Source organism: Prionailurus bengalensis, chromosome A2 (assembly GCF_016509475.1).
Source record: "Prionailurus bengalensis isolate Pbe53 chromosome A2, Fcat_Pben_1.1_paternal_pri, whole genome shotgun sequence".
In the NCBI taxonomy this organism is placed as follows: Eukaryota; Metazoa; Chordata; class Mammalia; order Carnivora; family Felidae; genus Prionailurus; species Prionailurus bengalensis.
Window position 1 is genome coordinate 5,866,986 of NC_057348.1, and position 14,624 is coordinate 5,881,609.

At 53.7% G+C, this 14,624-nt stretch overlaps 1 protein-coding gene across 1 annotated transcript in view; it reads left to right on the forward strand.

Moving 5' to 3' along the window:
- ELAVL1 (ELAV like RNA binding protein 1) overlaps positions 1-13,046 on the forward strand; it is a 39,478-nt gene extending 26,432 nt beyond the window's left edge. Inside the window, exons 4-6 of the mRNA XM_043586442.1 lie at positions 3,645-3,798; positions 8,467-8,692; positions 11,435-13,046. Coding sequence (XP_043442377.1) covers positions 3,645-3,798; positions 8,467-8,692; positions 11,435-11,759 — 705 coding nt within the window. The 3' untranslated portion in view covers positions 11,760-13,046. The remainder of the gene's footprint in view (positions 1-3,644; positions 3,799-8,466; positions 8,693-11,434) is intronic.
- The last annotated feature ends 1,578 nt before the right edge of the window (positions 13,047-14,624 follow it).

The following is a 14,624-nucleotide window of genomic DNA, read 5'->3' on the forward strand; positions in this document are numbered from 1 at the left end:
AGGTTGATGCCCCATTTCTCACCCACAAAGGCAGGACCTTTCCAAAGGCTCGCCTGCCCCCCAGGCTCTGCGATCATGGCACCCTGCGGCCCGCCTGGATGTGCCCTTGACCTCACTGGCATTCACTCTGTCCTCTGTGGTTGTAACGTCATTCCTTGATCTGAGTAGGGTGTAAGGAGTTTCCCGATCCCTGTGCCCTGTGACGGCAGTCCAGACAACCCCAGTGGGTGTGTGTGTAGAGGTGACAGGCTGAGTGTGGCACAGCACTGATATTGTGTGATTCACGTGACCGGTACCTGTCAAGGGCCTGTAATGGGCCAGGTCCTTCCATACCTTGTCTCTGTTTTCCTCACCCCAGCCTGGGAGAGATGATCCCCAATTTAGGGTTGAAGAAGCTGATGTGTAGACTTGTGACAGGTCTCCCAAGGTCACACAGGTAGAGCGGGGCAAAGTCAGGGTTTGAAACGAGTGCTGTGGCTCTGGGCACTTACCACCCCTGCCTGGCAGCTTCCCCAGCCCAACGTGGGAGGTGAACACCAGGAACCAGAACAGTGTAGCTTGGATTAGCCGCAAACAGAGCCCAGGAGCCTGCGGTGCAGTTAGGGAGGCGTTATTAATAATAACAGCAATTGCTTTTATTCCCTCGTTCGGCATTTAGTCGCTGAATGCCTACTGTCCACCTGCATCTGTTCTAGGTGCTGGTGATACAGCAGCAAAGACAAAAGTTGTGCCCTCATCGAGTGTTCTACACAGCTAAATAAGTGAAACATATAGGATGTCAGACCAAGATAAATGCCATGGGGAACATTTACATGGAGGCGGCAGTGGTGGAGGGGGCTGGGCACTGCTTGTGGGTGGGGGTTTCCGGGGCAAATCAGGTGGTCAGGCAAGTGGGTTTGTTTCTTAGGACCGCCATAACAAAGCACCACAAATGGTCTTGGGGGGTGGGGATGTTAACAGGGATTTGTCCTCACAGCTCTGGAGGCCATACGTCCGAGACCAAGGTGTGTGGCCAGGTTAGTTCCTTCTGCGGCCATGAGGGAGAGTCTGTCTCGGGATCTCCCCTGGCCTGGGGGTCGCTGGCCACTCTGGCGGTCCTAGGCTCATGGAAGCATCACCTGGGCCGCCGCCTGCGTCTTCACTTGGCGTTCTCCCTGTGCGCACCTTTGTCCAAATTCCCCCTTTTTCTGAGGGCACAGTTACTGGATTTGAGGCCCACCCTGCTCCGGTGTGACCTCATGTTCATGAGTTACATCTGTGACAACTCTTTCCTAATAGGGCCTCGTTCTGCTGTACGGGGTGGGATTAGGACTGCGACATATGAATTTGTTGGGGGACAGCCCTTTATAGGAAGGTTTCGTGAGCACATGCCAGGAGAAGACCTGCCTGGGGCAGAGGAGCAGGTGATGCCGAGACCCCATGTCATGGAGCCTCTGGGCGCCAGGTGCTCCAGTGCAGTCTTCTTGGAGGCTGACCTGACTCTGAACTTGATAGTGGCTGGAGAGGGAGGGAAAGCTGCGGTGGTGGTCAGGGGCCTCGAAGAACCTGTTGTCAGAAGCACATTCGGCTGTAGAAGGCGTTTTTCTCTCTGGGGCTTCATCGAGGGATGATCATGGTCAGTACCAGCCTCTGCACTGCTTCTCCAGTGCCAGGGTCTTGGTTTGAGGATGCTCTTTCCCACAGTGTCCTTCAGTAAAGGCCAAGGGCAGACCCCAGATGTAGCCCCATCCAGACAGATCTGCAGAGGGCCAGACAGGATGGTCGTGGGAGGCCTGGCCTCCCCCTTTGGCCACTGACTGGGGCCTTTGGTGAAATGGGACAGCCAAAAATCGCAGCCACGTCCTCTGGCAAGATTTTGAATGGGGGTGTTCTGTGGGCTGGTGATGCAGACCTGGAGAGTTGAGGCCCAGATGTGAGAGTTGACACCCTTCTTTGGAAGTTGAGGAGCGTGACCAAGCCCTAACTGGACTGGTCAGCCACCTGCCGCTTTGGAGGGTGCTGGGGAGAGCCCGCAGGCCAAGGTGGCCTCTTTATCTCAGGGGACATTGCCATATCTGCCCCACTTGCTTGGAGGCCGCCTGCCCCCAACAGGACCTGGTGCTCTGGGGCATCTTCCCGATCAGATCAGGGCCACTTCTGTTCTACTCTCTGACGTTCAATCTCCATGATCCTCGGCACCTCTCCAGGGGAACCTGGGCTCTGACCACACCACATAATTTCTCATTCGTTCTCTGTCTCCTGCTGGACCACATTCTGCTCTGCTGGCAAAGGTTGTGTCTGTTGTCGCCTCTTAGGGAATGTCATAGATTTGGACTCAGAAGCACGTGAATGCCGGGGCCGGGGTGGGGTGGGGGGCAGTGTGTTCCTGCCCACGTGTTTGGTACTGAGGGGCCACACTTCTGCCCCTTCTGGCAGGCCTGAGCATTGCAGTGAGAACACACCTGTTGTCTGTGACCTTGTGCTGCCTGGTGACGCCTGAGAGGTCGTGTCAGTTCCTGGGTTATGGTCTCAGGCTCTTGGTCTCCTGAGCTTGTGACTCTCAGAGAGAGCATTATTGTGCATAGGTTCCAGTCCCCAACCCTTCCAGAGGATGACTCCCTGCCTCCTCCCTTCTTATTTCCCAGCCTCCTGACTCAGATCTGACTCCATTGGGTGTCATTGAGCCCTGTCCCTTCAGGCCACACAGGGGCCTTGTCCCAGCTGCTCCTTCCCAGCAGGGGTGTGGCCTTTGTCCCATCCCCCCTTTTTTTGTTGTTTTTTCAGAGAGAGAGGGCCCAAGTGCCCCTGTGCGAGTGGGGGGAGGGGCAGAGGGAGGGAGAATCTTAAGCAGGCTCCAGGCCCAGCTCAGAGCCGAGAGAGCTCGATCTCATTCATGCCTGTGAGATCATGATCTGAGCTGAAATCAACTTAACCAACTGAACCACCCAGGCGCCCCTCCCATCCCTGCTGGCCTGCACGGTCCATGGCCATCCACAGCCATCACGCTGACCTGGGAAGGCACCAAGGCCTATCTTGCCATCAGCCCCTGAAGCCTCCCGCGTCTAGTGCACACACCTACCGTCTTATCTGAGTGGCTACAGAAGTTCCTTGCAGGGTTTATTCGGTTTTGCAGAACAAAACCCCAAAAAGTATGGAGTCATTTAACGTCAAACACTGAGTGTTAGACTGAGGGCTCCCCAGCACCCCAGGGTCCCCCGTGGGCTCCATTGGTAGGTTTGCCTGTTGGCAGGTGGTGTCGCCGCACGCCCCCCCCCCCCCCAGCAGCACCCAGCTCCCTTGCCTGCTGCCCTTTGGGCTCTTCACTGTCCAGAGAAGGGAGAGGCCACAGTAGGAGAGACGGCTGTGGTTGAGTCCTGGCCCTGTCTGCAGCCACCCGTGGGCCCTCAGTCTCTCAGCTTTGAAATTAAGACTATGTCTGCCTCATTGTGGGGCGTGAAGTCCAGGTGAGAAAATGCTACGGGGTGTCCATCTGGCTCGTGGCTTGGCCCGCGTGAGCTCTCACGCATGCTGCCGCAGATGGTGAGTGTTGGAATGATTTCTCACCAGAAGGGTGTCTTTTTCTCGCCCCCCAAGTCTAACCCCGTCTCCCTCGATGCTTTGGCCACACACCTGCCCTAACCCCAGAAAGTGGTTTTGTTTTCAAGGTGTCGTATGCCCGCCCGAGCTCAGAGGTCATCAAAGACGCCAACCTGTACATCAGTGGCCTCCCAAGGACCATGACCCAAAAGGATGTGGAGGATATGTTCTCTCGGTTCGGGCGAATCATCAACTCCCGGGTCCTCGTGGATCAGACCACAGGTACGGTGGGTGGCCCAGATGTGGGTGAGGTTTTCCTCCAGACGGACTCCAGAGTTTCCAGGAAGACAAATCACTGCTTGATTCTCAGCGTCAGTAGTTCTTCCACCAGGGAGCACAGAATCAGAATGAGGAGACACTGACTTTTGTTTTACGAGTCCGGGGACGGAGGATGCAGTTTGATGCATTTTATGGTGAAAACACCAAGAGATCCTGGCACCTTTCCTCAAGCACCCAGATGGCCCAGCCTGGCCTGTGAACGGGCGGAAAGGCCACCAGTCAGCCGTTTGCGGCAGCTCTTAGGCACTCGGGGTGCGGTGTGGGACAGTCTTCGCTCATGACCCAGAGTCCCTACTTTTCACTGGCCCGAAGCCACAGGTAGCTGCTTCTGAGGAGCTGTTGTCATCTCCGTGATTTGGATGTCTCCCTCGGGTAGCCCATTCAAAGCTCAGAGAGCTCAAGGCAGTAAATTCCCCTCACTGACCAGCCTGGCCACTTCGCCAGCCCCTGTCAGGTCACCTCAGCCCAGTACATTAGCAGCCTGGGCTCTGGACCTTGCACGAGGCCATCAGACACAGCCGAGCGGAGGCCCCTCACCTGCCCCCGGGAGAGCCCCGCGCAGGAGGCTGGTGCCAGTCCTGACCGTGCAGCCTGCCCACCCCACTGGCCTGGGCACTGAGGTCAGGACATCTGCTGTCAAGCCCCGTGCCTGTCTCTGTCTGGGGAGAGGTGAGCTTGGGCCACACCTGCTGTAGGACTCCTCTGTTCTGCCCCAACCAGGAGTGGGAATCTGTTGACAAACCGCTCACGGAGCTCAGAGAGGCCATTAGAATGATCTGCGTTTGATGTTCATGTTCTTCCATGTCCCCGCCCCCCTTGGCTGTGATGTGAAAACAAACACTGGGTAGTTTGGTCCCAGGGAGTCATAACTGTGAGGTGACTCCCTTCCAAGAGGCCAGCGGCGCCCCTAGGAGGCTGCAAAGCAGATCCCAGAGAGCAGGTGGGCTGGGCCCTCCTGGCCTGTGACAGATGGGGGTGGAGATGCACACACGTCGTCCTTGTCCCTCCGAGCTGTGTGCTTTGGGGTGGACAGCCTCACTACTCGCCCTCCCTTCTCCACCCCTCCTCTGGAAGCTGAGCTCTGCATCTGCTGGCCCTGCTGCCCAGGCTGCAGTCCTGAGGCATAAGCAGCTCGAGTCCCCGGAGGCCTGAGCGGAAGGGGAGCCTTCTGGAGTGTGGTCCACAGGTGCAGCTCGCCAGGTAGCCCCGTGCCTAGTGCAGATGCCCACTCTGACACCAGGCTCTGCCGGAGGGACAAGGACCACACCGCGGCCTCTGTTCTGCAGCTGTGCTCTGGGGCGGGGAGAGGGGTGAGGGCGAGGATCCTGTTTACTTGGTGTCAACCCCTTTGGTCCACACCAGGACAGTTTCCTGGGGTCCTTGAAGCCCCCCGTACTCACCTTCAAGCGCCAATTGAGAAGGAACAATGCAGTGGGCTAGTCAGTGTATGTGTTTGTCCTCAGCCCCATCTGCATAGGAGCACCTGTGTGGGCTGCCTGGGGACCCGGATGGTATGACCACGCTGGGCCACATTCTGTTTCCATCGCCCTCCTTTTCTACCTGTCATACATACCGCTTTGCCTCTACTTGTCTCTGTCCAGCCCAGCATGACTGAGTGGAGCTGGCTGTCTCCAGGAACACCCCCACCCCGGACATCTAGCTTTCCCCAGTGGCTCTCACCACCCTGAGGGAGGTCACTTATGCAGACAGTTCCCCTCAGCCATTTGTGGGGCATTTGGTCTCCTTTCCCTCTGTAGGGCTGGTGTCTCTTAGACACCAGGATTGCCCCCCGGGCTCAGCCATGAACTCAGAGTGGCGTCCATGGGCGCTTCATGCTCTCTCAGGCATCCCACCAGCCTCTGCTGAACAGCAGAGGGACTGTCTTCAGAATCTTTGTGAGGGCCAGAAGGAGGGGAAATGTGAGGGAGTCCCTGGGGCTCCCTGTCCAGGCCTGGGGTGTTGAATTGGGGAGTTAGAACGGTGGACCCCCAGGACTGTGGACTTCATTCTGTCCTCTGCTCCAGAGGGGGCCACCAGCGGGGCTTCTCTGCTGGGACCCAAGGAGTCCCAGGGGACGAGGGCAGAGACTAGCAATGCTGGCGGGTGTGCGGGTCCAGTTTGCTTCCATATGATGTGCCTTGTAGCATTAAAGGGATGGGGCATCGCTCTTGGAAAAACTTAATGGCTGACAGAACTTAATTTTTAAATTTTGTTTTCTTACCTGTTTTAATTGTGAACCTTATAGGTTACTCATCTGGAGATCATGCCATTGATTGACCTCTACTCTTGATTCTAAAAACAGTAGAGGGGAAAAAAACACCACCACAGGCCCCCTTCAAAGGGTGTCTACTCATCAGATCATTTAGTGAACATGTTCTCCCTCACGCTGACATTTTCTCTCTTGGGTTGTCTTCGTTTCACTTGGGCGGTTTCCATTTGAAAGTCATTTTACAAAACCAAACAGGGAAACCACACGGCACACACACTTTTCCTCTGTTCCATCTCAAGGTCCTTATCACTAGGATGGAACCTTCTCCCCGAGGGCAGCTTCCTGCCAGAGCCAGCCAGAGACAGCTGTCAGTGTTTTGCCTGAAGTTAAATACCCGTTCAGGCGTCTGTCTGTCAAAGGTGCCATTCATGCTGTTCAAGAGTAAATAAAAACAGTGTGTGTTGAGTGTGTGTTTTTAGGTGTTCCTTCTGAACTGAAATTGAAAATGAGTTGAGGCTCTAGAATTTTCTTGGCACACGTGTGAATTGTCAGGTTGGATCTCATGAATTCAATGAGTGTCTTTGGTGAATTTTAAATTTATATATATTTAAATGATCGTGGAGCCCAGATGGAGGCAGCCTTGAAGCCACTGGGGGCAGCTGTGTGCCCTCCCAGGGCACTGTACTGGGGGGAGACCAGGAGGGGCAGGTTCCCAGTTGGGTGAGCTGGGATACGTGCTTTTGGACTCACCATGGAGTGTCCACTGTGCGTTACAGTTGTAGACTGAGATTCCTTGGTCCGAGGCTCCCTGACTGCTGTCTACTTGCTTGAATGGGGCCCAGGCCCAGGCATGGGATTCTAGGTGCACAGTGGGCGGCCATGCCTCTCACCGTGACACTGGTCACTTCAGCATCCCACCTGGCATGCCTGAGCCTCTCTGTGCCCCTCTGTGGCCCTTGGGCCAGCTGGGGAGACCCACATCCTGTGCCCATCGTGGGGCACTTGGTGGGACTCTGGGAAGGGGTAAAGAAAGGTGTGGGAGATGAAGCTGCTTGGAGCGGGGGGGCATCTGGTGTGCTCACTTAGCTGGTGACCCCCCAGATCCTGGGCTGTCCTGCTTTGGTAATTGTCATGCACTGGGAGCCGAAGGCCTTTGTCTAGAGAAGGAAACGTGACCTCAAGCAGGCTATAACTGGCAGTCCGGATGAGAATGTGCAGGATAGGGCTGTCTGCTACAGTCCCCCCACCAGGGCACATCCAGGACTTGCCCTCGGCTGTCACCTCTCCACTGCATTTTGATCTTCCCACCTGACCCCTGTTCTTCCCAGGAGAAGGAGCCAGGCCTCTTCCCCAGCCCCACCCTGTTCGTCTAGTTCTGCAGGGGACAGTTGTCATCGTTCCTCCCAGGCCTAGAACATGGATGGATTAGGGTGGAGGATGGCCAAACCCCTCTTCTGCCCGGTTTGTGCGGGTCTCGAACCCATGCTGGGCTGGCCAGACCTTCAGCAGGGCCTTGGATCTCAGGCAGCCTGGTCCCGGTCCACATTCTTGCTCTGTCGAGGGATTGGGTTACAGCAGGGACCCAGGGCTTGACTGCAGGTGGCTCAGTCTATGAGGCAGCTGGACACCACGGCAGGGGGCCCCGGCCCTTCCCACTCGGGAACAAGGACAGGTTTGGTGTGGGCCCCAGGCAGGGAGTCTTAACCTGCGGGGAGTCTGCGGGCAGGTGGCAGCACCACTGTGTGCACCTGAGCAGTTTTCTGGGGGAGAGCGAGGGGCTTCACTCGATTCTAGGCAGTCCTAGGACATTAACAGTGGAACATCCCAAAGGTGAGTGAGGTGAGGGCAGGAGGAGGAGAGGGCTGTGGGCCGAGGCTTGTTCACTGGACTCTGTCCCCTCTGGGGATGGTAAAGGCTGAGTGAGCAGGGACTCCGTCAGGCCGGCCTGGGCGGGGACAGCCTACAAAGGCCTGGCTGGGCTACACGAGCCACCGTCACTCCTTGTTCACAGGGCAGGCCGCGGGGCCCCGGAGCACAGGGAGAACCCTGCAGACCCTACCTGGTGGGCGCTGAGAGCGATGGAGGGTGTCCTCTCCTCCAGCATGGTTTTTTTTGTAAGAGGCTGGGGTGTCTGTCTGGGACATCTGTCACCAGAATGTCTGTTGGCACTGAGGCTGTGTAGTTGCTGCTTCAACTCAGAAGGACGTCTGAAAGCTTAATCTTGCTGGTCATTGTTGTTTTTTTTTTTAAGTTCATTCGTTCATTTCCATGTTTAGGCTTCATTTTTGTTTGCCTCGTTACCTGATTTGAAACCATAGCTGACTGACTTCGCTTTTGCTTTTCAGTTTTAAAACTCCTTGTATTTTCTCCCCTAACTCCGTTTTTGTTGGTTTGTTAAAAAGGTTTGTCCAGAGGGGTTGCGTTTATCCGGTTTGACAAACGTTCGGAAGCAGAAGAGGCAATTACCAGTTTCAATGGTCATAAACCCCCAGGTTCCTCCGAGCCCATTACAGTGAAGTTTGCAGCCAACCCCAACCAGAACAAAAACATGGCGCTGCTCTCCCAGCTCTACCACTCGCCGGCCAGACGGTTCGGAGGCCCTGTTCACCACCAGGCGCAGAGATTCAGGTGGGTCGGGAGGCGGCGCTCTCATCAACCCAGCTCTTCCCACCGCGGGCCCGGCCGGGTCCACCGGCTGGTCAGAAAGCCGCGCCAGGAATCACTGTGTCTTCATGCCCCTGCCCCCATCGGAAGGTGTCTGTGTGAAAGGCATTTGTGTCCATCCGAGCATTGCCTGAAGTGGAATCCAAAAGGTGGTTCCGTCTCCCCCCCCCCCCCCCCCCCCGCCCCCCGCCGGGGGCAGAGTACATAGCGCCCCAGGGCCCCGTGTTCAGTGGCCGGAGCTCGGGGCCATGAGTGTAGCAGCTAGAAGATGCAGCCTCGGGTGTGCATAGGGGAGAGCTGCCCTCCTCCTCGGCGCGCAGCCCCTGCTCCCAGCCCTCAGGTAGCCCTCTCACTCACCTACCTGGGCGCTCACCTGCATCTCTAAATATCACACGGCTTCTGTTTTAAAAGCCCTGTCCTGGAGGCGAAAGGTTTTTCTGACATTCCCTCGTCTTTCCAGACTGAAAATGACTCCAGTTGCCAGGCTCTAGGAGAACAGAGACGATGAGGGTCAGGAACTTGGGCTCCAAAATCGGGCGTGTTCCGCCTCACAAGCAGTGGCAGCCCCGATTTCCAGGCCACTTGGTTTTTGTTTTTGTCAAAACCTCCATCAGTGGCGTGAGGCATGTTAGGGATCTTTATCTCTGCGACTTTGCAGGTTTCCCATCTCTGTCTTGGAGAGATTGGGCAAAATCCTGCACAGAGGCCCCCTGGGGAGGCACTGTCTTCAGCGTCTAGCAACGCAGAGTTCTCAACTCGGCTCAGGTTCCAAAGCTAGCCTTCCCTCATTGGCTTTTCTAGTTTAAAGACAGAGACCGGGGAAGCGTCTTGGGATGGAAGTGAGGTAAATCCATGTTTGAAGGCCAGCTGACATAATCTGTGTCACTGCTGGTCAGGCGGGACGTGTGGATGGCAGCGTCCGGCAGGTTCCCAGTAACCAGACTGGATGAGCAGGGAAGAGGGTACGGGAGGAGGGGGGACTTTGGTCACAGGAAGGAGGAACAGAAAAGAAAGGGGACCAGAGCAGCCAACACTGCTGGCCAGGCAGGAAAGGGGTCTTGACAATTAGAGGCTCACCTCGAGGAGAGACAGAGGGAAGCAAGGATGGCAGGAAAGGTGTGAGGAAAGACTGGCCACTGGAAGGAGGACTAAGATGAGAGCAAGAGGGAGAGAGGCCCAGCCGAGGGGAGAGTGTGCAGTCTGCATCTCACAGCAGGAAAGACCCCCCCCCCCCCCAAATACTCAAGAAGGGCTCAGGTCTCCTTTGTACATCAGAGAAAAGAATGGGAGGTAGGTTTCACTGCAGCCAGGATGAAAGAAATCAGCTCCAGTTAGCAGGGGAGAAACCAACTAACAATAATTAATAGGAATGAGAATCACGTCAATAGAAAATAGTAAGGTAAGACTTCAGGTTATTTTCAGTATAACAGGTACATGACGATTCGGGTTAGCTAGTTTAACTCGGACCCACATTTGGTTTTCCACAAAACTGGAGGGGGGGACAGGTCCGTTAAAGTCAGAACGTCTTTCCAGTTTTTATTGAAAACCAGCTTGGCTTAATGTCACACAGATACAAGGGTGCCTTTACCCACCCCCATCGGTGCCACTGTGGTCCCTGTTGAGTCGAGACCACTAACAAGCCACTGGAGTCATTGAACCAACTCCGATCTCCTGATGCAAGCTGTTTAAAATTCCTCCCGTACATTCAAAGCCATGGCCAGTGATGTGTCTTGATTCTTCCATACCTGCCTTGAAGAGATCCCCTGGATAAGTGGGCTGCACCTGGGGAGCTGGTCGGTCCGTCTTGTTGTTATGTCCGTCAAAAGAATGAATCTCTTGATGGCCCTTGAAAGCACCTGCTTACCCCTGGGTCAGCCCCACAGCGCGAAGCCTGGTTTTATTTTAGAGCAGGTCATGTTTCTTGTTTCTTGTACGGTGCGGCCCCCCAGACGCTCTGTCACGCTTGGGTAGTCTTAAGCCGATCCTAAGGCCATTACTTTTTAATTTCCGAAGCCTTTCAGAGGGCTGTGTGGCTTCAGTAACGATTTTGTCTTCTCCCTTAGTCCTACTGCAGTGGCCACACATTTGTAGAAGGCTTATTTTTTATGCAGCTGGAAGCGTTGCTTTGGAAAGAGGCCCACACTTTTGGTACAGCTTGGCAGACCTGCAGGCCGCAGGCATTGCTTCTGGGATGCCATGAGCCAGCAGCGGAAGGTCGCCTGGAGCTGTGGGAAGGAATTCCCTGTGCCCTGCGGTGGCCCTTCAAGGGGTGTGCTTGCCTGGGACCCTCCAGCAGGGGCAGCCAAGATAGAAAATTTGGAGAAAGAAAAGGAAAAAAAATCCTGCCCCCCACTCCCTGATGTACACACACATGGAGGCATAGAGTATGAGGATCGAGCTTCCTCCAGGGAGGTCCGAGGGTGGAACAACACCCGAGAGGACGCGGAGAAGCTTCTGTCATTCAGCTAGGGAAGCCTGGGACTCCCCCCACCCCCACCCCCAGTGATGGAAGGTACTGGAGGGAGCATGGCTCCCAGGGAAGCTGGTCGAGGCTCTGACCCTCTGGGCAACAAGTGTCTCTCCCCAGGGTCCACGGCCTGTAGTGCAGGGAGCCCCCTCCCCCCATGCTGAATTCCTGCCCGTGACGGATGGGGGCGCGCCGGCCTGCATGACCTTGACCTGCATGCTGTGCTCTCTGTTTGCTAGGTTCTCCCCTATGGGTGTAGATCACATGAGTGGGCTTTCTGGTGTCAATGTCCCGAGCAACGCGTCTTCGGGCTGGTGCATCTTCATCTACAACCTCGGGCAGGACGCCGATGAGGGGATCCTCTGGCAGATGTTTGGCCCCTTTGGGGCGGTCACCAATGTGAAAGTGATTCGCGACTTCAACACCAACAAGTGCAAAGGCTTTGGCTTTGTGACCATGACAAACTATGAAGAAGCCGCCATGGCCATAGCAAGTCTGAACGGCTACCGCCTGGGGGACAAAATCTTACAGGTTTCCTTCAAAACCAACAAGTCCCACAAATAACTCGCTCATGCTTTTTTTTTTGTACGGAATAGATAATTAAGAGTGAAGAAGTTGAAACTTTTTTGTTAGTGTACAACTCATTTTGCGCCAATTTTCACAAGTGTTTGTCCTAGTCTAAATGAGAAGTGAAGAGGTTTTTATACTCGGGGATGCAACCGACATGTTCAAATGTTTGAAATCCCACAATGTTAGACCAATTTAAGTTTCTTAAGTTATTTCCTTTAAAATATATATTAAACAGAAATCTAAGTAGACTGCATTGACTCACCAGTCCCTCGGGACGGTGGTGAACCTGAAGCATGCTTTACCCTCTAAGACTGTCTAACACTCATTTCATTCGGTGTCTCCACAAACTGGATTTAAAAAAAAAAACAAAAACAAAAAAAAAAAAAAAACAGAAAAAGGAAAAAACAAAAAACAAACAAAAAAAAAAGACCTGACCTTTTAGTTCTAGTTTCCAGACTAAAGATGTTAGACAGATGCTGAGTGTGTGCTTTCCTCAGCCGCTTCACCATTTTTAAGCGATTTCTGCTTTTGGTTGACGGGAAATTGCTTTCCCGAGCAGGTGCCATCGCCACCTCCTGCTCCCTCAGCCCCGGGCCCTGCAGGGGTGCCCGCCGGGGGGGGGGGGGGGCCGCCGCTGGGGAAGGGGGGCCGCACGTTGGGCCCTCCACGGAAGGACTCGAACAGGTCTCCTAAAGCCCAGGCGCCAGTGGGAACGGACCAAAGAGTTTCCGGGAAACTCCAGTATATTCCCCAGTCAGACCTAGCTCCCGGCACGCCCGAGGATGTGTTGCTACCCTGACATCCCGCATTTCTGTCCACACACGGCATGCACGGTGCCCCGCACATCGGACACCGGCGTTCCCCATCGTTTCGCCAGTCCCCCAGAGCATTTCACACGGCGCAGGTGCAGAAGACCGCTCCATATTTTATGACCCCAGAAACATTTGAGCATTGTATTTCTCGCATCCCTTCTCGTGAGCGCTAGACTTTGTTTTGTTTTGTTTTGTTTTCTATTTTAGTCGGATTTTGTTTTGAAACTTTGCTTTCGTATGAACACTCAGCAGAAAAGTACTTACTTCTTGCCAGTTATCTATTAACAACAACGAGAGAAATACCCCTTTGATTTGTAGTTTTAAAGATTAACCCTCCCAAGTTCTCTTCATAACTGCCTTGACATTTTGGGTTGTTCTGTTCTGTTAATTTTCTTTTGCTTTTTTGTGTTTTTTGTTTGTTTTTACTTTTGCATTTAAGACCATTAAATTTGATTTTGTTTTGCTCGAATTTTGTTTTGTTTTTTATTTTACCTTTTCTTTCTTTTTGGCTAGGTTAAGGTACAGATGGCCAGCATTCAGGGAGGATTTATAAGTCCTTAAGAAACAAAAACTTGCCTGGAGACCAAGCATTTGCACATCTGTGACGCAGGAGTGCACAGTCACAGATGGCACTTAGTTTTAAAACGGGGGAGCCGGTAGGGAGAGGCAGAGAGTGAGCCTGAGAAGGGGCAGGGCCAGATCTCCAGGCACCTCCGGAGTGTGAGCTGACTTTCATAACTGTCTGGTGTTTAGAGAGGACCAGAAACAGGGGAACTCAGTACCAGCAGTTTTTAGTCTCTACAAAAGGCTAAAAACGGGTACCAGTGGGCAGTTTTCGTTGATCGGTATCATGGAATTGCGGCATTATCTATCTATTTATCTACCTGCCTACCTACCTATTTATTTATTTATTTATGTATTTATTTATTTATTTATTAAGTGGAAAAAATTGGGCACAGCCTTCTCCAGAGCAGGTCAGTGTTCTGAGAAGCCCCCGGACAGTTTGAGGCTCCCCGTTTCCCTCAGACTCCGTTGAGGGCCTGCCGACCGCTTGCATCGTCCTCCCCAACTTGAGATGTTGCCGTGTTCTCTTCCCACAGAAGGGCCAAGTGCATACCTTGAGGCCTTCTCATGAGTTGGCCACGTGCCACGGAGGACCTCCCCCTGCCCCATCTCACCCCCAGCAGAAGTTTCCAGACCCTGAGTCAAAGCCAGCTTACGTGCCCCCTTCTGGAACCCAGAACCAAGGCCCGTTTGTCTGGATTTGACACAGAGTGGGTCCCCACTCTGTCCACCCCAGAGCGCCCTTCACCACAGACCGGGATGTTTTCCTGGAAGAATATGCCTTTCAGGTTGCGCTAGCCTTGGGCCAAGCATCTTCTCTGCGAAGGTGAGATTCCCAATTCCGAAAGTGACCCTTTGGTCTCTTCCTTGACACACATTCCTGCCTGCCCTCACTAGTGTTGGATTTCTTACTCAGATTCCCGTCGGAAGCGTAAACTGTGAAAGACAGTGGGCTCGAAGCCAGCACTGGCATTTCCCTCCCCTCCCTGTTATCTGGACCATATTGATTATTCTGATGTTGGCACTGAGGAGGAGGAGGAGGAGGAGGAGGTGGAGGAAATGAGCCTTTGAAAGCGGCCCAAGGGGTAAAATTGTCCTTTTACGTGGTCTCCACTCTTTAAACAGCCTTCTAGCTAAAACCCCAGTGCATTTCTTTGGGAGTGTTACTTTGCAAGTTGTGTGGAAGGATTTCACTTTTGACCTGTGACTTAACCCTGAAAAGCAATTGTCACTCCCATCGAGGTACCAGATGTTGGCCCTGTGTCCGAAAAGTCCCATTAGATCTTCCTCAGGCTTGTTTGCAAAAGGAAGATCCCATTTTTTTAAAAGTCGGGATCCAAAAGAAACTTTTTTAAAAAAATTTTTTACATAGATCTATCACATTTGTATTTCGCAAAATGAGTGCTCTCCTTTTATTTGGGAATTTTGATGAAAAAGAATAAAAAGTAGATGATGTTAATTTATCGAAAGTTTGGTTTGGTAC